Source organism: Catharus ustulatus, chromosome 2, assembly GCF_009819885.2.
Source record: "Catharus ustulatus isolate bCatUst1 chromosome 2, bCatUst1.pri.v2, whole genome shotgun sequence".
Lineage (NCBI taxonomy): Eukaryota > Metazoa > Chordata > Aves > Passeriformes > Turdidae > Catharus > Catharus ustulatus.
This window is the reverse complement of record NC_046222.1, coordinates 109,370,581-109,396,105: the sequence shown is the minus strand read 5'-3', so window position 1 is coordinate 109,396,105 and position 25,525 is coordinate 109,370,581. Positions and strand designations below refer to the sequence as shown.

General features: G+C 40.0%; 1 protein-coding gene across 4 annotated transcripts in view; it reads left to right on the top strand.

Moving 5' to 3' along the window:
- Window positions 1-25,525, top strand: part of SH3KBP1 (SH3 domain containing kinase binding protein 1) — a 212,591-nt gene that overhangs the window by 21,033 nt on the left and 166,033 nt on the right. For 3 of the 4 annotated variants that reach the window (XR_004416976.1, XM_033051162.1, XM_033051163.2), the window contains exon 2: window positions 2,505-2,662. Coding sequence is in view for 3 of the 4 variants with exons in the window: in XM_033051162.1 (XP_032907053.1) it covers window positions 2,505-2,662 (158 nt within the window). In the remaining variant the exon portion in view is untranslated. The remainder of the gene's footprint in view (window positions 1-2,504; window positions 2,663-25,525) is intronic. The other variant, XM_033051164.2, reaches the window with a different exon arrangement.

The following is a 25,525-nucleotide window of genomic DNA, read 5'->3' as shown; positions in this document are numbered from 1 at the left end:
GGAGGTTTCTGGAGTGTGTTGTCCGCTGGATCTCACATCTGCAAACAAAGAACTGTTTAGAGATCCGAAGGATGAGGGCAGCTTTGGTGGCATTGGCTGGGAAATGATAAAGTTCAGGATCCAGAGAGGAGGGGGGGTAGGCAGAAAGCAGGATTGCAAGCCTGGACTTGAAGAGGAAAGACTTTGACCTGTTCAGGACTCTGAAACCAGTAGGAAAGCCCAGGGCAAGGTAAACCTTCCTTCAGTGGAAGAGAATCAGGATAGGGAATATTTAAACAAACTGGTCAGCCATGGCCCTGGTGTGGTATGTGCTGAGGGAGCTGATAGTGAGAGGTCTCTCTTGATGGTCTTCAAAAAGTCACTGTTATTAGGGTTTTTTGGTAAAAGCAGAAGAATGTACCTCCTGTCTTCAGGAAGAGCAAAATGCCTCTTTCATTATGCTAAAAACTATAAGCTGGTCAGCCCCTTGTGAACCATTGGAAGATGATGGAAAAAATAATCCTGGAGGCGGTTTCCAAAGTTATGAAGGACAAGATGATGTCTGGGAGTAGTCTGTGGGGATTTATGAAAGGGAAGTCATGTCTGAGCCATCTGTTAGTCTTCCACTGTAAGATAACTGATTTGGTGGAGTGAATGTTATGTTGACTTCAGCAAAGCTTTTTCAAAGGGACCTGAATCTGGAGGAGCTCTGATTGTCTAGCTTGGAGGAGAGAAATAACAGCCTTAAAGGTACTTACAAGTAGGTTATCAATAAGATGGAGTTACTGCACAGCAGTGCACAGTGGGGTAACAAGACTAGTGGGTGAAAGCTGATACAGGAAAGGCTCAGTAGACTGTAGAGAGAGAACCTTCTTACCTGTCAAGCAGTGGAGCAGATTCTCCTGGATGCCCTGCCTGCCTCTGTAGGAGGAGGTTGGAGGATTTCAAGAGCCATGTGGGCAAAGCCTTGAGTAACCTGGTTTAACCTCAGAACTGGTCCTGCTTTGAACAGAAAGCTGAACTAGAGTTGTGAATTCCCTCTCAGCCTGAATGGCTCCAATTTTTCAGTCAAGTTTCACTGATAAATTTTTCATGTTCTGTTTGTATGTCAGCTTATAGTGTGTGGTGCCGCTCTTTCTCTTTTGCTGTTCATTATGTAGTTTAGTAGACCTGTTGTAAACTTGCTTTACAATGGCTTTTGACTTCACAGAAGAAGTAATAGAGGAATATTAGAAACCATAAACTTGTGGCTGGTACGTATCCCGAAGTCAGAACACTGCTTTAGCTATGACTTGCAGGCTCTGGAGGAGGGGTGGAGATATTCAGCATTGTGACTATGTGACATTTTGGGGGTGGAAAGAAGAAACTCTGCTTTCCTGTCAACTTAATTCAGTTTAGTATGCAGGGTTTGTTATTCAGGCAGAACCTTTTTGCTGCCTGTGGTGTAATGGCTGGCTTTGCTTTGTGAGCTGGTATTGCCTGTTTGCAGGCTAGAGCTTGCAGCGTTTACAGGCACAGTCATTTGTGCAGAAAGCAGATGCTTGTTACTCTTTCTCACTTTGTGTTTCAATGGTTGAAGTGCTAAATGTTTGGTGGAAGGTCTTGGGACAAGCTTTTCCACTGAAGAAAACAGGAATAAGGTTAAAGATATGGCTGTCCCAGACGTTGCCAGTCTGACCAGTAAATATCTGATGAACTACTAAATATAAACATGACTTCAATATTGAGTACCCCAGGTGCATTACTTTTGATTCTCTGAAAGAATTTTTCTGTCTTTATGACTTCTTTAATTCTCTTAAGACACTTTCTTGTTAGTAAGGTTTCAAGGGTTGGAGAGACCTCTTGGAAAAGATAGACATAAAATGGTAGCAAACTTATACAACCCTGGCAACAGACATTCAGAGCAGTAGAAGTATTTAATCTTAGATGCATAATCACAAGTGAAAGTAAATCTTCTCTCTTTGATGAAACCCTGTGAGGGCATGTTCATGCAGCAAAGCTTTGCATTTCTATATAGACAACAGTGAAAGTCATCATGATGAAAAAAATTCTTGTTAAATAATTTTTAGGCTGATAATAATGTATTTAGCAGAGTAGTTGCAGTGGCTTGGGATGCTTATGAATTTGAGAACTTCTCCATATTTATTTCTATATAAAATAAAATGCTTTGTAAGCCCTGTGAACAAAAGGTAAAACTGTCCACGAAATAAAAATAAACTTTGTAATGGTGCCAGAAAAAATATTGCTGATGCATCACAAATTGATTTCCTTTAAAAAATAAAGAAAAATGCATGTTGTTTTAACCATGATGGGCTTTCTTGTGTTTTTTCACTTTGACCTCTCTTTTAGTATTTACCCACAGAACACTGCCATTGCATGTTGCTCTTTGATGTACTCTGTTGGTTAAGCTGAACATATTATTTTCACTGAGAATATATGATTACATTGGTGTTTTCTTATGCCTTTGGAAGGCAGGAAAACTTAAATGTAGTCAATAATGGTGCATATGTGTGTTTCTCTTTTAGTGGAGGCGATAGTGGAGTTTGACTACAAAGCTCAACACGATGATGAGCTGACAATCACTGTAGGTGACATAATCACCAATATCAAGAAAGATGATGGAGGCTGGTGGGAAGGACAGCTCAAAGGCAGAAGAGGTTTGTTCCCTGACAACTTTGTAAGAGTGAGTACAAAGTGGAACTGTTCTTGTGTTGTGTGTACAAGCTTCATGTACTGTGCTGCTCAGGCTAAATATTGGCCTTTCTATCATAATATCTCTTATATCTAAATCCATAGTATATTTTATATACACATATATTGCACATATACAATATGCTGCATGTATATAATGCAATGTTCTGTTGAGATAATGTTACAAAGAAAAGACAAGCTTCAAAATGAAAGAAGCTGCCCCTGTATTTCTCTGCTGTTCAGTGAAAATATTTGACTTTATGGTCTGAGAACAAAGTGGCAATTCTAGAACAATTTATAGACCATTGCATTTTAAATATTTTGTCTTCTCTGTAACAGATTGTGCTTTTCCAGAATGTTTTCTTAGGTTTTATAGAAGCTTTTTTTGGTAAATATTTTTGCCTGGCTAAACTAGTTGAGAATAATTAGATTTTTCCATAAAGTTGCCTATAAAAACTTTTTTAAAAAACATTAATTTGTATTCACGTAATATACCAAATAACTTGTAGTAATCCTTGTTTTAGGACAACCATTCAGAGGTTTAGAATGAAATGCTTTTTTTACTGGGCATCTGTGTTTGCACACATATGTCTGCACATATGAAGCCAGCTATTAGTGCCTCTGGGCCTCCTTGATTTGTCATTGCAGACCTAGGCTGCTAATTTCCATAAATCTCCATAAACCTGGCTCTCCACTATGGAAAAGAAACCAAGAACTACAATAAATTACATAAATAGATTATATGTTAACCTTTTAGTAAAGCTTCCAAAGAGCTTTGTTACTTTCCCTAAATAAGGGTATAAGTGTCTTTTTTTTTTTTTTAAACTTCTAACTGTGTAAGCCTGTTGTGTGTTTAGGCATATGGGGACATAATGAAGTAATTTCATTTTCTTCCATAGTGCTGCATATGTTGAGGTAACTGGGGAAGTGGTCTGGTTGTGAGTTGAGCCAGCCCATAGCAGGGGGTGTGGGGGTGGACACGGGAGCCTCAGGTGTTTCTGTGGGGGTGAGCACACACCTGATCCTTACTCCTGCCGTTGGCAAGGAGAAAGAGCATCTCTCTATGTGTCAGGCAGCAAAAATTAGGAGCAAGCCAGGGCCTCAATGAGATGAGGGCATGGTGGAGGACAATGAGCAATTGTTTTTTTGCTTGTATCTGAAAATACACACTTTGAGCTAAGGGAAAGAAACTGCTTTGATATTCATTGTGTATTGGTAATATTTTTCTGCTTGAACTCTGAACTGAACTGTGGGACAAATGCAGACTTCCTCTAGGCTTTTTCCTGACTGGTATTTTAAATCTGCTGCTGATTTTAGGAGGTGATGGATTTAGTGTTCTAAACAAATGCAGCCTATGAATGTCTGTATGGGAATATAATAATCTGAGATTTGCAAGCTGACACCATTAGTACCTAATTTTAAGGCCTCATCTTTCCAAAATGACTTCAAACTGTGGCATCCTGTCACATAATTGAAATATAAATAGCTTTTTCTCCATAGAAAGTTCTAAAACAGTCGATTGTTTAGATTTTGTCTTCTCATGAAATACCACTCCCTGCTCTTTCCTTCCTGCCTTTTTCTTTTTTTAATTGGCAACCAAGGCTGTTTTCTAAATAACTAAAAACCACATTGTGTTCAAGCTGAAAATGAGGAAGAATTTAAAGTCAAAAATATTTTTCTTAGCCAAGCATTTTCTCTCTAAACTAGGTAAGGTGGAATAGAAGATGTGTACGTACTTAGAATTAGTTTATTAATCTCTTGAGTGAAACCTTTCATTTTTCTGGTGTAATTCTCCTGTATGGAGAGCTATAGTCAAAACATCAGTCCCATTAGAAAGCTTGTTGAGCATAATCACTCTGCCCAGTAAGATTATAAGTAATTGTGAACTTTCTCTTGATTATGGAAATCTTTTCACAAGTGAATGCAGTGTTGGGATCACCAGCAGTCAGTTCATGCCCCATTGGCAAAGCGTGTGTCAACAAAGTAATTGAAGAGCAGGCAAAAAGGGATGCAACGAACAAGCAGTGGACTTGAATGAGACTCCAAATTCCTCTTTGTGATCAAAATTGATTCTAAGAGTAGTTGAAGTTATTCAAAGGTTAAAAATGACAAATTAAATTCTTGAGGTACTTTGCATTCTGCCTTCAAGAGGTAGGATTAATTTCTTATGGAGAAGCGCTTTTCCTTCCTGTGATTTTTCTTTTCTTTGGAGTAAATTAATGATGATGTTCCAAATAAACTGTTGGGGTTTTCAAAAATTGAATGTTTGGGCTGAAATGAGGTCATGGAATTAATACTGTAAAGGGTATTGAATGGTTTCTGTTACTGTTTCTGCACAGATTCTGGAAGTTGAGTTTGGAAGAAAAGAAATGAAAATCAGAAATGGAAAAATTAGGGAAATGCAATATATTGGAATGTTTATGAAAAGACACCAATCTGTAATGTTACTTAAGAAATAAATCCCCCATATTTTTCCTATTTATTTTTCCCCAATTGTGAAATAGGTTATGAATGTGTAAAAGACTTTAGGAGTTGCCTGTAGTGCAAGTGTAAGTAAAAGCAAATTTCTTTGAATAGATACAAAGTAGGAGACCATTGAAGAGGAGTTGCCTGAAGACAGATGAGACGGAAAGAGGAAAGGGAGGTAGCAATGATATACGTGGAGTACATACGCAGTTACTTTTTTTCAAGGGACTTTCTCTACGAAGTTGTAGCAGAGGTGCTTCCTGTTCTTGAATCTACAAAACAACTGCTCTGAATTTTTTGTATATTTATACATATAGGGACGAAAAAGACGGATTCATACTCTTCTTGTGCTCTGAAATTCAATATGCAAGGCTTAACAGAAAAGGTATTTGAAATTTGTTTTCTGTTTCTTTTTTCATTGCTTTGTAGTCTGTGGCTATGGCTGCTCGGAAGATCTTGAAGTTTGTTTAAATATGAGAAAATTCTTTGGTCTCTCTTTAAGTTCTAACTTAGCTCTGTCAACACTTGAAGATACCTCTAACAAAAGTAGGTAATGGTGCTGAAATGGTGTATGAAAGTTTATCTGGTTGTCGTCTTCTGTTTTCTTTCAATTTTTCAGGCAGAGAAATAGAATACGAATGGAGAATTATGTACTGTCCCTGGTGTCTGTTTTAATTCTCAGCTATGCAGCTGACAAAGAGGAGGTATCAGGTGTGATTGCAGTGTTGTTCGTTTGTGTGATATAAAGTTGGTTTTCGATATTTTTCTGGCTTGAAAACTTCAACTTGAAATCCGTGCTCTACAGTGTAAAACTGTTTGTCAGTGTGACAGCATCTGAGACCGATTTTGCTGATAGCAGATGAAGATGTAGAAAGCAGGAAACTGGTGGAGCGCCATGCTTGCTGGCTTTAATTTTCAAAGTCAATTCTATGTGGGATTGAATATACTGGTAAACTGAATCTGCTGCATGCAACAACCTGAAAGCTTCTCTGTGCTCCAGAGGACTTGCCAGTATTGCTAACAGAATTGGAGAGGTAAATTTATCTTAACCAAGAAGTGTAGTGTAGTTGTTTTTCTGGTGTATAGCTTGTTTTAGAACCAGTGAAAAGGGGCAGGGATTTCTGTAACTACTGCTGCCTTGGGTCAGAAAAGCAATCTGGATTTCTTGCTATGCAAGCAGAATACAGTCTTTAAATAGTGCACATTAGTTGTAGGATGCCAAAGATATTCATGCTGAATCACAGGTACATGGTCCAGGTCCTTATCTGTTACTTGTCACTTAAATTTCTTCCCTGTATGGTTTATTTGTATTTATCACAACCAGCCAGAGGTTGCAGAGGTACTGTGAGTGACTTCTTGCTGAGACCCCTGTGCTTGTTACACACCCCTGTCTCTGTTCATGCTTTCATAAAACATAAAGGGCCCCTGCACATGCACAGGACCTTTTTGCAGCTGAAGTTTGGCTGCTGGGCAGGAAAACAGAATATTTCCCATGTATGAGAACACTTTGGATCCTGCAGTGTTTTCTGCTTCCCCAGCTGCTGCTTGGTACCTGCCAGGGCTGCCAGCTGACCAGCTCCTGTTGTCCTTCCCTGCTGCTTTGCCACAGCCTTTTGCAGTCTCTGGCACCTCTGTGACTTCCTGCCTTTGCTCTGGGGTTTGTAGGTTCTTGGGCCCTTCACTCAGCAGTCTGAGTACTGTCAATTAAGGGATGTCTGGGTCAGCTTTGCTTCTGCCACTTGTCATGGGTTCAGTCCCCATACACTTGAGTGAGTGACCTCTCACTCAAGAGTTGGACTTGATCCTTGTGGGTTCCTTCCAACTCAGAATATTCCATGATTCTGGGAAAGTTGGGGAATTAACAGAGGCACTGAGGTTGTATGCACACTAGGGAAAGTATTTCTGTCTGTACCTGAAAAGATAAAGACAACTTACTTTATGGGTCAGTGAATTGTTATGCTGGGATACTTTTGATTTGGAGGGTTTTTTTAGTTTTGTAACACTTTGGCAGTAATTTGCAACTCAATAATTGAGCTTTTTCTTTTGTTGTTTTTGGAAATCTTACTAGATATTTATTTTCAGGAATAGTTTTAGACTGTGGGATCCTAACTGAATGAGAGTCGGGAGTAATAGCTTCTTATTCCAAGTTTTGGTATGGCCATTCAACTTGTTATGCTTACGGTAAAATGCAAGAGAATATAATCATGTGAAAATGTTGTCTCTGAGATTTTGTTCCTGTTAACAACAATAAAGATTTTCTGAGGGGAAATGTAACATTACAAGCTGTTAAGATTTATTATTGCTGTTATTACTCTGATAATGGTGAAAGCAGAACTTGTAAAACAAAATCCTTCTCCCTCTTCCAGCCCATCTCCTCACAGACACAGATTGACCAAGATTGTCTTGTGGCAGTCATTAGTCTGTGACTTGGCTGTGTCACTCCTGTAGGGGAATTGAGCACAGAGCAGTGACAGCACTCTGGGCTGTCCTGGACGCCCAAGGCTGATTGCAGAGGATGTCACACCTCAACCTGTTCATCTGCATTCAGAGGAGCTGAGGAGCTCCAGCGAGGCAGCTGCCCTGTGTGTTTGGCCTGGAAGTGATTTGACACTCGCTGGCAGTGAGGGAGGCTCTTTGCCATCCCCTGTCACAGGGAACTGGAGCTGTTCCCAGGGCTGGAAGCGCGCCACGCTCGTTGCAGCCAGCAGGATGGATCCCGTATGTCCATCATGGGATGGGAGCAAGCAGGAGTTGGCTGTCCTGTGCTGACCAGTTTGGTGGATATGTTTTGGGGGAAGGGGTTACTCAGGGGAGTGTGGGGGTGTGGAAAAGAGGAAAAATGGTGGGGCTTTGGGTCTGTCAGCTGTTGGATGTTTTGTGGGAATTGGCTGTAAACATTTAAGGAAATATGTGAAAGTAAGAGGACGTGCAGCAGTAGTGCAGTGAGCACACAGCACTTCACTAAAGCTTCAGTGTTGAAGTGTTTACTCCTTGTTGGTGACTAGTACATTATATTGCATAAAGGAGCCTTCTGGAAAGACAGTGGCTTACTTGTAATTATATACTGATAGGACTGATGGAAATTCTGCCATGGATCCAGCTCTTCCCATAGCAGAGGGGTTTGACCTAAATAATCTTTAGGGTTCCTTCTATCCTCTAAACAGTCTGTGGTTGTTATGGAATCTATGGATTTGAAAAATGTATTGTTTTACTTTCTTTATGCAATGTAAGTGCTGAGTGTAAAACCATTCTTATTTAAATACACATAATACTGCTTACTGATAGAGTTAATGTAGGTCAATTTATTTTTATATATAAAGAAAACTCAATTATTTCCTCTTTTTGCCTAGGTTGGTTTTGGTAGTCTTAAGAAAACCTCAGTAGAGCATTCCAGTTTAAAGTATGCTGTTGTTTAAATTGTAAGTTACAAAAACTTTAATTTGGGCTAAAAGGGAAACAAATACATTTTTTTATTTCTTCCCTTCCTGAAGCTCCAAGTCATGAGGAGAATCTGATCAGGGATGGCACAAGAACCCAATGTGCCATCTAGAAGTCATCTTTTCAAATATATAATTTCTTTGGAGCTATAATAATTTTTAAGGTAGTTTCAATTTATTCAGAGCTTAGTTATTATTTGAAGTGTGTGTTAGATAAATAATTCAATGTGGTTTTGGCTGTAGCCTCTTGAAGTAGTCATAAGGATTTATAGAGTTGGCAGGATTAGATGGTTCACAGCATTTCTCCAACCTAGTCCTAAAAGCTTTTGGGGCAAAGAGAAGGTGTCCTAAACTTATATTGTGTCTTCCCTGAAATTAGTTTTCTTTGCTTTTTAAAAAAAAATTTTTATTTTCCCCTCTGGCAACCTTACAAGCTCCGGATGTTTTTATTTTCTCTCTAGATTGTGTGTGGGTGGATATGTTAGCAATCCATGTATTTTGGTCTGATTCATTTTCACACTTGGCCTGGCAATTGTTTTACTGTTGGAGGAGGCTGCTGTGAGAAACTCTTCTCTGTAGGTAAAATCTGTAGAGGTTCTTGGCAATATTTGCATACAAATGTCTTGCAAAACATACTTCTACAGTTTTGGATTTGAAGAGAGTACAGCTGTGTATCTGTGTTTTTTGGGGTGCTTTTTTTGTTTTTTGGTTTTTTTTTCCCACTGACAGGACCAAAAACCTCATTAAAATTCTTAAAACACAAACTCCTAGAAATTGAATTGCAGCTCAGTCTCACTGCTGTTTGAAGTGAATGTGAGAATACTTGTCAATATTTCCACCTTCTTTGCAGTTTAGTTACAAAACCCTCAGATGGATTCCCTCAAGTTTAGGGAATATTTTCTGATTTTAATGGTTTTAATATTTGTTTGTAAAAAAAGGTATAAGAGAAGCAGTATTTTGAAAGCCTGTGGAGTACCTACAGTGTTTAATAACCAAAATGGTGAAAGGTTGTGCTTCAACCTTAGTCTGCCAAAAAGTCCATTTACCTAGAGCAATACAGCCTGTATCCAGACTTCATCTATTGATTGTCTTTAAGTTTATATTACTCAAGTGTTAACAGTAACAGTAAGTAAGAATGAAGATGAGAGCAACAGGGACATGTAGGGGAAAAAAAAAAGCTATCAGAGATTGCTACTCTAGCTGCTGCTGCCATGACTTAGTGTAATTCTGATCAAATACTTTAATTTATTAACAGTAAATATGTGTGCATACGTGGGGTTGGTTTAGTGATGTTGATTTTTAATTTCTTTGGATTTTTGCTGTTGTATTTAGGGTTTACTTCTATGTACAGAAGTGCTGTTTTTTTCTGAAGTATTATGTGCAGACCATGTAAAAGTTTTCATGTTTTTATGAAGTGAATACCAACTGGAATGACAAACTACTTGCATTATTTGCTGTTGGATGTAGTATTTGACTAATTAGGCATCTTTGTATTCTGTTCCTGTAAGTGCTGCAATTTCCTCCTAGAATCTTTTGGGACCTGTTTGGGAAGCTGGTGGTGAAGACAGTACTTAAAGGGTCTGCCATTTCCTGCTGTCACCTAATTATGTACTCTACTAGAATTTCATTGGCACTGTTAGTACAAAATAAAATTATAATATGACAGTATATTAGAGCAGTTTACGTTTATGAGCAGAGAACATGTTGTTCTCTTCAGAGCTGGAAAGAGCCAAGTATATGTGAGTCTCTAAACCCTCATTTTTTGGCTTTGTTATAGCCATATGAAATATATCATTGTTTATATATATATCTAGACACTAGTTATTCAGTTACCATGGAAAAAGTCAAAGGTATGGGTAAATGATCATCATGTAATGGGATGAGTTATTTACTTACTCTGACTTCAGACTTTTTCAGTGATGGATACTTAGTGCCAGTGGTTGTGATGGGAGGTGGTGAGGGATGGAGGGAAAACAAGTGGAGCATACATTTTAAAAAACAACATCGCTACTTCCCACCCAGGGAGAAGGAATAAGGCAAACTTTTTATTTTTACAGAAGGTGGTAATAACTTTTGCTTTTAATGAATTATTTTTTAAAATTTAATGGGAATATTGAGAGAAGCAAACGTGTCACAAGTCACTCAAAAATCTGTAAGGTGTTGAGTGTATCTATCTGGTGCTTCACAAAACCTTAATTTGTCCATTTCCCGCTTGGTGAGGATCACTGTGCCTTTTGAAAGATTGTTCTTCCAGAGGGCTTGCATTTGCCTTCCCAGAGGCAATAGACATTACTATCAAAATCCCTGATTAAAAAATACCCTTCCAACAGATACTGTCTCTAAACCAGTAACTTCTTTCATAATTTTCATGACTGCTTCATGCTACTGCTATTATTTTGGCTGGTTTCTCACAGCCAGCTTAGCTAAGCCTTGGTTTCCCTTTTAAACATGCTTTAGTGTGTTTAGGCTGCCTGATTTATCTGTCAGTATTTACTTATTAATTGTTTAAAAAAAACAAATGGAAATCTCTTATTGTTTTGGCTGAAAATTATTTTCTTCCTACTTGGAGCCAAGAGCATTACATCATTCAGCTTTGCTTTTGCCACCTCTGTTTATCAGCTTTTTGATTGCTTGAAGGAACTTTTAATTTTTGTTCCCTCACCCCAAGCTTGCCAGCAGGTGAGCAGACTGCCTGTCCTCGTGCATGGTGCTGTCATGTTGTCTGCATGGCACAGAGACGTGGCTCTTACACTGTCATCAGCCACTGCCAGATCACTGGCCCAATGAATGCCTAATAATCCAAGGTGGAAGAAAGTAAGATGCAAATCTTCATGTTTCCTTTATGCTTCCCCCATGTCCCATGGCTCAGTTTTATTGTGCTACCAAAATGCAATCTGTTCCTCTTTTAAAAGTCCCTCTAAGCTGACTTATTTTCTTTCCAGAATTGAATTAGAGAAATAGGGATGGAAAAATGCCTGTAATTCAGATCTACCACATTATCTATCTTGAATAAAAAATAGCTGAAATTCACCCACCAAAAAATCTGCATGCATGTCTCAATGTAGCTTTCAACAATTTTTAAAATTTTCTTTTGTTTTAGAGGAGTCTAATTCTAAAATTTAGTTCAATAGTTGCTATATAATGTATTTCCTGAAACAAACCACTTTTAAGTAGAACTATCTGAAATGTAGTGGTGTGCAGGTACAGAAGGATGTATGCCCAGGTTTTTACTTTTGTCCCCACACAACCTATGAATTTTGGGACCTTTAGTTGATTTGTAATGCTATGTGGTGGAATTGCTGTATTTGCCTTTCTTTGACTCTGTCCTTTCAAACTGAGACAACCTGAAGGCCTGTAGTTGTGAATTTGAGTTCACAGATTACACAATCACAGAATATTCCAATTTTGAAGGGACCTGCAAGGATCATGATGTCCAACTCTTGAGTGAATTGCTCATATGGGCATTGAATCCACAACATTGGCATTATTAGCTCTCATGAACAGATTGTCAAAATTACTGATAGTTAATTCAAAAGCAAAAACTGGTTTATTGCTGATGCTTTGTAAAAGTACAGAATGCTAAAGTTAAAGTGAAATCCTGGAAGGAATCAGGATTTGAGTTACCGTACTGTGAGACATCACCAGGTTTTCTCTGCAGAAGAAAAAAATACATACTTTGAAACCTTTCAGTGGTTCACTGAAATTGATAGAATTACGACAGTGCTTGTGGGACTGAGGACTGCATTTCATAATTCTTAATTGCTCTGTGGCTCTACATGGAAGACTTTGTAATTTCTGTATTATTAGCCCACATGTTTTTACTAGGTTGTTTGAACTTCTGCAGCCTGTCATTCAATGTGAAATCTTTTTAGTGACTAGTCAAACTGGTGGACATCAGAGGAAAAAGTTGAGTAAGTGGAAGGAGAAGAATGACTCATTAAACTGTAAAATAAAACTCTTTCTCAAACTGTAATCCCTTTCCAGGTGTTTTCAGAAATCCATATATGTGTGTCCATGATCTGTGTGTTGTATGCAGAAATAAACACTGGGTCTAAAACCACAACATAGAACTTAAGGAATAGGAAATTTTTAAAATAAGTTTTATTTTACGAAATAAAGAAATGAAAGTTGTCCTCTGGTATCCATTAATTCAACCTTTTTTACTCCAGTAAGCAATTGTATAAGGTGGGGTTTTTTTCCATATGAGTGTTTGCACAAGGAAATAGTATGTGTTGCTCACCCTTCTGAACCCTGGTGACACTTGCTGTGACATTGTAATATTGACCCCATTTCTTTTTGCTGGGATTTTTGCCATTGCATTGTTTCCTTAGTGAACATTCAGGTATTTAGAAAAAGGTAGTTTTTGGTCTCTGAGTATACTGTAGTCCCAGTAGGTTTTTTTTTTTAAGACTCAGGTGTTTCCATTAGAAGCTGCCCTTCTCTTCTCACTTTCCCACCCCACAGCTTCTGTGTGGGTTTTATTTTCTCACGAAGCTGAATCTGGGAATACAAGTTCCAGGTCTGAAGAACTCCTTCAGGGCTTCCTTGCTCGTGCCTGGAGTTACTTGTAAGGTATTGGTAACCTCCCTCTCCAGTCCCGGCACCGTGTCCTGCTGCTGCCAAATCTCAGCCCCATGACACTGAGCACTGTGAAGAATGAGAGAAGATATTAATTACAGCTGTGTTAGAGAGGTTTTTGTTTGAAGACTGTTATATTAGTAGAGGCTTTCTCAGTCATGCTTTTGAGCTCGTCTGTACTAAAATGATTTTCAAGTCCTACCATTGAAGAATATATCTGGAAGGACAGACAGGGAGATGGGATTTGAGTTTTGACAACCAGCAGTACCAGCATTTGCTAATGAATGCTAACAGATGTATTTGTTTTCTATGGATGTTTCCAGACATTCATGAAGTGAAAACAGGATTTACAGGGAGAGGCCAAATTACTATCTCTTACTAGATTATGTTGTTGGAAAAATTGACTAGGCTCCCACACTCAGTATCCCCTCATCAGATTTGGCAACAAGCAATGAAATTAAAGTTAAATGCTGGCTACAGGCAATTGCTTTTAGTTAAAGCCAAATAATATTAGCTACTTAGACTGCTTGAGAGAAAAGGGAAGTTTACATCACTAGAGCATAATATGGAGTAGCAGGGGCAGAGGTGAACTTGAAATGGCATTTTTGATAATGTGCTGCTATTATAGTGACACTATCATTTTATTGGACTTCATGTCAAAGTAGTAAGATTTTGCATTCCTGCTACTGTCAGGGAATTGCATGTAAACAGGACTTGTGGAAAGGTGTCACATGGAATGATTCAGAGACAATAGAAGTGGTTTTCTAGATGTGCAAAAAAGTTATGCCAACATAATTGTCTGGTGAAGACCCTTTGGTAGTACAAACAGAGCTCGTTGATTTTTTTTTTTTAAGTGTTAACAGTAACAACTTGAAATATTTTTTCTTTTTTTTGAATGTGTGTGCTTTTTGATGAGGAGCAAAAAGCATAAAATAATAGAAAACCAAATTGTTCTTTGTGAACATTATGGATGAGCAGCCTCACGTGTGATAGGAATTTGTATCTCCTGCTCTTCTGTTCTTTCATAGTTTTAAAGTTGTTAGTGTTTAGAATTGCCAGGGAGCTTCTGCTGTGCAGCAACTCTACAGCAAAGCTTTGCTTCAGGACTATCTAGTAAAACCTTGCACTGCAAACTTGCACTCACAGGCTGTACCTGTGAAAGCTCAATCAGCTAAACCAGTTCTGCTACTTTAAGTCACTGGCAGGGGCTTCTGCTGGTTCAATTGCTAGTCACCTCCTGGTCTTCCTGCTTCACCTATGCTGGCAGAAGTTTGCAGATAGGTACCACTTCAGGAAATTCCACTTTGGTTGTTTGACATGTATAGCACACTGTTGCATTGTAGTATTTTGCTTCCCTCCCCCCCCCCCCTTTTTTTTTTGTCTCTTTTTCCTCATCTCCAAAGAATTTTTAACGATGCCTCTTAGTTATATGTACCTGCTCTTGGATGTGATTAACCCCCTGCCTCTCTTGGAAGAAAGAAGTTTAAGGTTTGAATTCTGTGACTGGAAAAGAGTAGTTAACATTCAGGTTTTATTCTCCTGTGAAAGTGCTAGAATGAATAACAATAGCTGTGGAAGATACTTGGACAACATTTCATATCCAAATAAGTACTGCTTTTTTTATAAAACATTAGCATTAACTTCTGGTTTTGAATTCAACCATTAGTAGATGAGACAACTGGAAAGGAGTGACTGAACAGTTTTTCTAGCATTTTTTAAAATAAAAAGGATACCTGCAGGGTATCTGGAAAAGCTTCTTTAAGATGAACCCATAGTAAGCTAACTGCGCTGTACAAATCATTACAGGAAATGCAGCTAAAGCACCAAATTACATTGTTTGAAATGTTAATGAAGCATTTTTGTGCACTGCAGAAACCATAGCTATGCTAGCACAAAACCAAAGTTGTTTTCAGTGGTGTGTTGCCTTGCAAGTTCTCTGCTGGGTGCACAAAATCTTGTGTGCAGAGAGAAAGTCTCTATAGCTTGTACTGTGTTAGGCTGCTTCCATGCAAGTGGTAACGATGGTGTGACTAAGCAAAGCTTGAAGAAACACATTTGATCAGGAAAGAAAAAGCATAAGTGGGAAAAACATTGAAAAATGGGCACAGGACAAGCTATGCAAATTCAGGCATTTCTGAAAAAGCAGTGCTCTAATAGCTCCCCACAGGAAACATGGATGCTTTATTTATATAATATATGGTAATTTTAAAAATTGTAGCTACTGAGTTATATATATGTTCTAAAAATTACATTTTCGTCTCAAAGGTGGTGGTTTAGTAATCATGACTGTGTGACAATGAATATTAGAATTTCTTGAATAGTTATGTCTTACATGGCTTCATTTATCCTTGCGCTCACATGAATGCTTAGTCTTTATTTAGTTTTTACTACAAAAGTATAGATAACTTTATTTGCAGTGTTTTGGGTCTGGGAGACCTATTTTATTCTATGAAATGTCATTCAGTAACTCTAGGTCATATTTGCTTCCACAGTACAAAGCATTCTCTCCTCTCTCTAAAATCCTGCAACCCAGTTTGATATCTGAAAAAGAAGTATTATTTTCATTCATACATCACAAAGATCGTGTAGACAGATCCGTTATAATGCCTCATCCAGAAGAAAATCTCAGAGGAAACTAAAGTGAGACAGAAAAATGATTTTTTCAGAAAGAACCTTGAAGGAGGCTCCCAGGGAGTAGCAGAAAGTAAAAGCTGATCATCTTTTCAAGAAAGAAAAGAAGGAGAATTTGGGGAACTCAAGCCTCATGTTTACCTCCTGGAGACCATTTCCAAACATATGAAGGACGAGAAGATGGCTGGGAGTAGTCAGTGTGGATTTATGGAAGGGAAGTCATATCTGAACCATCTGTTAGTCTTCTCCGTAAGATCACTGACTTGGCAGAGTGAATGTTGTTCATGTTGACTTCAGCAAAGCTTTTGTCTCTGTCTCCCATAACTTGAAAAAATGATGAGGTGGGTAGAAAACACTGGCTGAAATGCCAACTCAAAGGGCAGCACAAGGTGCAGCTGCAGGCTGACCACTGGCAGTGGTGCCACAGGGATGGGCAATGGGGCTGGTACAGCTCAGTGGCTGCACTGATGACCAGGGCAGAGAGGGCTCTGACAAGTTGGCAGGTGCTGCAGAACTGGCAAGTGTTGGACTCCCCAGAGGGTCATGCTCCCATTCCCAGAGAGCTCAAGAGGTTGGAGAAAAAGGGGCTGACAGGGTGCTCATGAGCAGAGGGCAATGCTAAGTCTGCAGCTGGAGAGGAATAACCCCAGGAACGAGTCCAGGCTGTGCCTGAGTGTCTGGAAAGCAGCTTTGTGGAGAAGGGCCCAGGTGGACATGAAGGCATGGACATGAGCAGGAGGCAGCAGCATGTGCTTGTGGGAGGGGCAGCTCCTGGCTCCCTGGGCTGTTTTAGACAGTGCTGGGAGCAGGAGGAAGTATGTGATCCTTCTGCCCTTGTCCTTTCTGCTGAGCACCACTGGAGTTCTGTGTCCAGTTCTGGGTTCTCAGGTACAAGGGAGAGATGGAGAGAGTGGAGTGAGTCCTCTGCAGGGCCATGAAGGTGGCTGGGGTATTGGAGCCTGTGACATCTGGGAAGAGTCTGAAAGACTCTCAGTCAGGAGAAGATTGGAGAAGAGAAGGCTCAGGCTGATGTTATTGTCTGATTACATGATGTGTTAAAGTCCAGAAAGTGGAGCCAGAGTACTCCTGGCAGTAGACAGTGAAAGGAGGAGAGACAGTGGGTATGAACTGAAGTACAGGAAAATCATTTAAACATAAGAAAAAATGTTTGAGGTTGGCCAAACACTGGAACAGGTTGTCCAAGGATATTGTGGAACCTTCATCTTTGAATGAATTACCAGCCAGCTGAGCACAGCCTTGAGTGTCCTGCTGTCACTGACCCTGCTCCAGTAGGTTGGACTAAACAGTCTGCAGAGCTGCCTTGCTGCCTTGGCCATTCTGTGAGCCTATAAAAGGAATTAGCTGGATCACAGTACTTTGGCTCAATAGGAATCACTCAACTATGGAATAGTAAACAGGAGAGTTAGTAGAAGTACAAGACACCTAGGGGGTGTTCTCTTCCTGAATAGAACAAAATAGGTGTTGCCTATTCTTGAGAATAAGCAATGCCTTTTCTGTGTAATCAAGTTAAGTGTTGGTTATAGTTTCCACTTCTAATTATAACTACATATTTTTCTTTCAATGAGCAACATTTTTCACACTGCAATTAAAAGTATGCCTACACACACATGCACTTATGTCAGGAATGAAGAAGATTATAGTAACATTATGAAATTATGATTCTTAAAGCATTTGAATAGGCTGAGTGAACTGTGCCTTTAGGTGATTATTTTTTTTAAACAACGCCTGGTTTTCTTGAGGCTATACTTTTATGTGCATCCCTTTCTCTCCCTCATTATTTCTTCCATATGCCACAAGTTCTCAAGTGACCTTTAACTGTGAAGAGGTGAGTTGTTAATTTATTACAAGCCATAAGAAGCCCTTCATGAAAATAGGCATCTACAGAGAGTATCCATGTTCTGTGAAAGGCAGCAATACCAATTCAGGACTTGTCTGATGTAAAATAGTCTAGGGGGAGAAGAGTGGTTAGAGATAGTTGCTGAGAAAACTTGCAAAGAAACAAAAATATCAGAATATTAATGAATATGTTACTCTGAGTACCTTCAAATTACTCAGAGGTGAGGGATGAGGTAACTGCTTAATGTGTGTGTGTATGTATGGGTTGGTGTGGGAATGAGAGAGCAAGGGCATGGGATGAGTTTGGAAAACATGTCTTAGATCATCCCCTAACTCTTGTAGGCTCCATGTTTCACATTTATGAAGATTCATTGGGTTGTTGCTGTGCCCAGCAAGTGCTGCTGGAGAATCTCTTTGCTCTCAGGGTTAGAAATGTTCCTTTGTATATTCCTTGTTCTGTTAATTGTTCTTCGTCTTGTGAGTTAAGATGGCTTTTTAGGTTCTTTCCCCCATGGTGTTTCATCAATCCTGTTTGCTCTTTGTCCTTAAACAGACTTGGAAACCTTCTCTGTGCTAGAGACAGTGTGTAAGGTAGGCTTTTGTTCTCTTGAGAATACCAGCAGCACTTCTCTGAGTTTTATTCTACAGCACATGCTAGACAGACACGACAGGATAAAGAGTGATACACAGTAACCCAGAACAAACTTCAGTATTGCACTCTATATTGAGCTTGACTCATCCTTTATCCATTTAATAGTTTTTTCTCTTATTTTCAGTGACCTGTGAATCAATTCATGGGCCTGTATTTGTCAAATGGATTCAAGATTATATGAGAAGCAAAGTCTGCGTGGCCTTTTAAAAATCACAGGAATTTTTAATATCTTTCTCTAGCTACTCAGAATTGCTATAACTCTGAAACTCGTGATAAGATTAGAGGTTTTTTGAGTTGTACACTAATGATTGGTTTGAGTTTTTTCATGTCATTGGGATTGCTTTTCTCTCCTTAGCTGCTACACATGCAGTTTGACCTTTTCTTCAGAATTGCTTTTTACTAGCTTGCCTGTGGGTAAGTGTGTGTGTTAATGTGTGGACTTCATCTGTCCGCCAGAGAACCACCTGTGTGCTGTCTGGTAAGCAGGATGATGACTGGGATGAGTATTGTTGAATAAGTTATGCATCAAATGAGTGTTGGGTTTTTCACTTACCTGAAATAGCCTCCATTTCAGAGTTCCTGTAGAGCCATCTCTTCCCTACAACTCTTTCTTTTACTGCTAATTATAACCTTCTCTTATGAGTTCTTACAACCATAGAATTCCCAAACTGTAACTGGGGAAAGAAGGATTTAATAATTCAGAGAAAAAATGATTGAGTGAAAAGGAAAAGAAAAATTATTGTGGAAAAAAGAAAGAAAGTTGTGATGTATATGGGGCTTTATATGCCATTGTGGAACTATTTAAATAATTTAACTGCCAAATGAATCACACTTCTCTTCTGTCATTCATGAAGGGCTCTGCTAAGACAGAAGCTTTTTGTGAACAAGATGTTTTCAGAATAGGGTATTTGAGCAGCCCATTCTGTCTTGAAGTAAAAATTATTTTTAGCAGGCATATTCTATACACATTGTACCTGTGTGAGAGAAGTACAAAAAGCATAATACGTTGCAGTAGAATTTTGTGCCTGAGGTCAGTAACACTTGGCAGAGGCCAGCCAAAATAGAAAATAGCTAGATTACATTTAGAAATAGAATATTTGCCTCTCTAAGACAAACTGGTGAGAAACTGCTATTAGGTTGGTATTAGACTTAAGTTAGGAAAATAGAGGAACAGTGAAATTATGATAAAGCAGTTAAAGAAGATGATTGTAATGGCTGGGGCATGTTTGCTGTTCTGAACTGTGAAAACAGATAAAAATAAAAAAAATAAAATTTTGGAAAAGAACAGTGTCCACAGTAAAAGTTTCTGTTTAATTGCTAACAAGGGCTAAATTTAAGAATGTTGATTCAAAGGGAGTGAATTTGTGGGTTGGAGTTAAAAGGATTGGATAGGGCACTGTAACCCAGGGTAATGTGTTGAAAAATGTAAATGCAGTTAAAAAAGCCCCAGACTACACTAAGATGAAAGTGCACTGGAGGAAATGCAGAGTAATGTTCAACTGTAGCATACCAACTCTGCTGTGTTTCCTTTGGAGTTTTTTGGGTTTGTTTTTTTTGGGTGGGAGGGTTGTTATTTTTCTTTTTTTAGGTGTTTTTTCCTCCATTTTCTTTCTCAGTTATCATCCTGCTACTAAGCATGCCCCCGTGGCTTTCTCTGCAGACCATAAACACTGTCTGCAAATCATTTCTACTGCACCTCTTTCACAGAGGTTTGGTGTGAAGATGACGGAAGGCAAGTAAAAGTTGATGGAATGCCTGGGAAGTTAAGAAGTGGAACCCTGAGGTGGAGCAGGGTGGCTCTTTGGAGACACCCCCATAGGGTTCTGTCTGTTTGTACTGAGATTACCAAGGTTTAATACAAGCACTGATGAGTACTTGGTTTTAAAAATCCTGTGACAATGTCTACTGGCAAAGAGATACATCTGTGTTTGTAATGAATTTTTTCTTGTGGTGTTTTCAAATGTACCATGGTGACTTTATATTGATTGACCCCAGTTAGCCTCCTTTAAAACTGCAGTAAACTGTGTAATCAAAATCAATTTCTCCAATTTTGTTTTTGGTTTTGAAGCTTCACTTTTGATGAATCCTGGCAGTTACAGTAATTTCACGACCATAAGGTGCACTGGACTGTAAGGCGCACTTTTTTTTGCAGCGAGGCTCTGCCCCCAGCTCCTCCTGTGCAGTTGCTGGCCGAGGCCCCGCCTCAGCCCGGCAACCATTGACCCCTGGGCCCGCCCAGACCTGACAGGGGCGGTGCCGCGGGCCCCTGGGCCCGCCTCCACCCGGCTACCACGGCACTGCCGGCTCCCCTCATGGCTCACACTTCCGGGGTGGCAAATGTCGCAACTTTGTACATCATATGAGGCGCACCAGACTATAAGGTGCACCCCCTGGGAGTCGGCAAACTTCGCAACTTTGTAGATCATATAAGGCGCACCGGACTATAAGGCGCACTTTTTTTTTGCCGCGCGCGACAAAGTAACGAATTAGTAACGGAAACCCTCGATCTTGGAGTTTATGGCAGGGGCTCAATTTGGAAACATTTTTCACAGAGCAGTGTAGGTTTTCAAAGGCAGCCCCAGGCGCCCTCCCCGTGCAGTGGGCCCTGGCACTCCTGCCTGCCCCCAGTGCCGGCTGGCGCAGCCGCGGGGCCGCCTCCCCCTTGCAGCTCCCCGCTACTGCGGTGCTGTTGCCCCTCGTGGCTCCGCAGAGCCGCCATGCCGTTCGCTCGCTCGGCGCTCCTGCTATGCCGCATGTGCCTCACTGGGCTTGGCGCCGCTGCCATGCCGCCCGTCCCTCGCTCGGCTCGGAGCTCCGGCTGTGCCGTTCCCCCTCGCGGCTCCGTTGTGCCGCCATGCTGTTCCCCCTCGTGGCTCTGCGGAGCAGCCCTGCTGCCTGTCCCTCGCTCGGCTCAGCAGCCCAGCCGCCCTACCGCATGTCCCTCGCTCGACTCGGCGCACTGCGGCCCCACCTGCCCTTATCAGCTGTGTCCCCGCTGGCCGCAGCCCCGCTGGCCGTGCCGGCCCCTATCGGCTGTGGCCCCTCGGCTCAGGCTGCCACACACAACAAAGTAATGAAGTAGTAACGCCTCCCTGCCTGCACTGCTCCTGAGGCCGCCCGAGGCCTCCCCCTCCCTTCCTGCCCATGCTGCTCTCGGTGCCTGGGGCCGCCCATGGCTGCCCCCGCATCGTTCCTTGGCGCTCCCATGGCGCCACCCCCCCTCGCGGCTCTCACTTCCAGGGTGGCAAATGTCGCAACTTTGTCCATCAGATAAGGCGCACTTCTGGGTTTGGGAAAAAATTTTAGTCAAAAGGGTGCACCTTATAGTCATGAAATTACTGTACTTTGCATAACTTTGTTTTATGAAATCTTTCCTTTGGGTGGTTTGCAGTGCTACCTTAATGGATTTGATCCAAAGCTCATGTAGTCTATTGTATGACTCCCTTTGGATTGCACTGCCTATTGTTAATAATAAGGTGTATATTCTTCAATTTACATAGTTGTTTGAATATTTTAATATTTAACTCTGCACGTGTGTGTGTCTTATATATCTCCAAAATACTTTGAGTTTTTTCATAGTCTTTAAGGAGAAGCAGAGAACACTGCAAACTGCATGGACCAATGTTGTCACTTAAAATTACACCACTATGGAGCTGGCTTATTGCCTTTTTCTTTCTTGAAACCTCACTCTCTTAAATGGTATTAATAAGAAATAATTGTCTAGGAACCAAACCTCAAGAGTTGAGTTGGGTAGATTGCTTTGTTGTATTAAGGTGAGGTAGCAGAAGGTAGCCCTTGCATCTATTACCTTTGCAGAGGCTGAGTGTGATCCTGAAGTCTCTTTTCCTCTTTATGGTATTTAGACCATCTTTCTTGGTTGCATCTAAAGATCAGAGCCAGCTATGATTTCTTATGTTTGGGATCTCTGCAAACCATTCCCCTGGAACGTATGGGAGGCAGTTCTTGTTCGTGCTGATCAATTTCTGCTAGAGCAGCTCAGCATGTCTTCATTCTACAGCTAATTATAATAACTTCAGGCCTTAGGGCTGTAAGTACTCAGCATGTTAGGAACTGAACACCTGCATGAACCTACCTTTCTTTCTCCTGAATACCTGGTTAATATCTAATTAGTGACCATATTATTTAAAATTGCTCATGTGTTTATGTCCCTTTGCCTGTAAAACACTTCAGTGACACCTCTAATATTTGCTCACAGTAAAATAGGTCTGAACATCCAAGAAGAACATGCACTCTGAACTTCTGTAAGCTCTATAATGGCTGCTGTCATGTCTTCTCTGACACCAGCACTTAACCAGTCTCATTAATACTGTTTGGGGACACTTTGAGCATAAACAATGCTAAATAAAGCTTAATGTTTTGCAGTACAACACTGCTAGTGCAGATGGCAAACAACAGTTTCATTTTTTGTGAAGTTGGACCACTTACACAATGTTTGCATAAATTCAAGCATGATCTGATGCAAGGACGATGTGTTTCTGCTTTGAGCTTCAGGTATACATTTTTTTCTGATTCAAATAACAGCATCTTTGCATGAACCTAATGTCCCTAAAACGATTATGCAAGAAATGTGGTCAGAGGGTTCTGTTAGCTTTGTGGAGCTTGAGGGTGAACTAGAACTTCTGGCGATGTACTGCTTAATATGGAAGTTATTTCACCCTTTAAAGCAGAATTGCATCAGTTGGAATTTACCAATAACTATGAAGACACTGAATCTGAGTTCTGACACAATTAAAAAGAAGAGGTACTGTCATAATTTTGCTGCCTTCTTGCAAACCTTGTAACAAGAAGCACAGGAGGAAGTGACATGACTGTCTTCTTTTAATGAGAAGATGCTGACAGAAGCAACAAGGTTGAGCTAAAGGCTGTATAGTTTATTGTAGAAGCTGTTTCTACATAGTTTTATAGCTATTCTGCTGATATTGGAAGAGTTATTATTGTTGTAGTTGACTGTCACAAATAACCCAACCTTGAGGACTTTTAGAGCACAAAAAATGCCACATAATATAATGAGAACTTGTAACTCTTGAGGTAAGAGTCGTCATATAGCATGAAAATTATCATCTTGAATGATTTTCTGTAGGAGTTTTTAGAAGTGACCTTTTGTCAAGAGCAAAGCTTCTTTCTGTACTTATTAATTTCTTGTCAGGAAGTAAGGAGTTTCCACGTTCCTGAGTGGATTGACCACCTGATTCACAAGGGCATGAAACCTTTGCCATGTTTATTCAAATATGATAGCCTATCATATCAAACACTTTTTTTCCCCCGCAGTGTATTTCTACTTTAAAAGATCTTAAATAATGAATTTTTAATTTTTAAGAAATTATAGGATTCATGGAGAAAATTATCTACTTGCTCTTTAAAAACAGAATACATTTGGAATAGATGAATTGACATCACTAAAGCCCAAGGCATAAGTTTAATTAGTTACTGGAATAGCTTCCACTACAGCTATTATGCAGTACATACCTCAGGGAATGTTTGTCTCAATGGATTTATACTGTCTTATGCTGCATGGATTTTTCTTGCCAATGTTGAAAGAAATGAGTGGAAGCATTAGGAAAACTTTTTCATTAATTCCTGAAATGTTGTTAGACTTTTAAAACCTATAACAGTGTATCATTGTCTTAATATTTTTTTTTTTTGCACTTTCTGGAATGAGTTTTTGAATCTTTGCAGAGACACTAGGAATTTATTATATTTCTTGCACAAAATCCTTCTCAGGTACCAGTGCAGTTGTTTTGTTTTGTTTTGTTTTTCCAGAGAAAGTATCTGCCTGTTTTAGCAGGAATGCAGCATGGGTACAAAGCAGGAATCTGGATTTCTGTTGTTTTTAACAGTGAACCTGAATTTTTTGTAGTTATTAAAGAAAATGTTCATTTTTATGAAGTTTATCCCCCTTGCAAAATGGCAGCAAGTTACCCTTGGACTTTTTTGGATCTGATTTTTTTTTTGTTCCAGGTCTCCAGGGGGTGCCTGGGAATTTGTTCCAAAACCAGGCTTAGCAGCCTGACTCATGGTCCTGTTCCTGATCACTGTGGGAGGTGCTGGGCACTGGGCTGTATCTGGGAGTCTGTCAGCCCTTTCCAGGGCTCCTTCTTGTGTGGAGCCACAGGATCTTTTCTGCACCTGCACTCTGAGGAGTCTGGCCACCAATGGTACTGGAGGAACAGATTCTCTAATGGGCACTGCTTTATCAGACCTGGGAAGCAGTTGCTGGTGTTCAGACTTCTGGAAGGATTACATTTCTAGCCCAAAAATTATAAAGAAACTTTGTGTGTTTGCGCACTATGGTACTGTCCTAAAACGGGAAGCTGTAATTTCAGGTCATGCCTTCAATGCCAACTTTAACACATGAGAAACCAGGTATAAAGTTTTTTATCCCTGGGACAAAGGGAGATGAGATTCTGATGGAGAGGCCTGTAGTTCATAATGAACCAATTAGAAGGAATCACTGAAGTAGAATATCCTCTCCCTTCTGATTTGGTAGAGCATGGGAAATTACTAGTAATTAGCATGCAGTATTGTGGATTTACTTTTCCTTGTTTTGAAACTGGCTGTGAAAAAAACATCTTGAAATGTACAGTTTTGGAGGTTTTGTGCTACTTCTACTGTTTATGAAATTGCCCTTACAAATTGAGAAACATCATGAACTCTAGATGTCACCTGTTTGCCAGTTCCTACTTCTGGACTGTTGGGGTTACACAGAAGTGGAAAACATATGAGAGTCTTCAGCTACTCATGTGTCAGAGACCATGTCAAAATCCAGGTGTAAGATGTGTTATTAACTCCTTGGGTGGACACAACCCATTCAGGATCCTGGACACCTCATACAATTTTGGTGGCTGCATTAATCTGTGTTCCAGGAGCTCAGGCAGTTACTTTGTTCGTTTGACACTTCTTTTTTTTTGACTCCCAAGCAGCAGCTGATGGAGTCAGAGTTGTACGTTTCTTGTTTTTAAATGACTGTTCTCTTACTCGTTTTCAAGCTGAAGCTCCTCTTCAGAGATCTGGTTGGAGACACAGATGAATCATCCTCCTCTCCCTCTGCAGTGCCACAGAAAGTCCCTGTAGCTGATGACTGAGCTCCTGAGACTAAAGGGGAGCAATGGAAAGGCAGCTGGAGAAGGCTGTATTGTAGAAATTATCAGAGTACTGAAGTTTTACATCAATGAAAATAACTTAGGAAAAACTATATTTTTAATGAATCATCTGT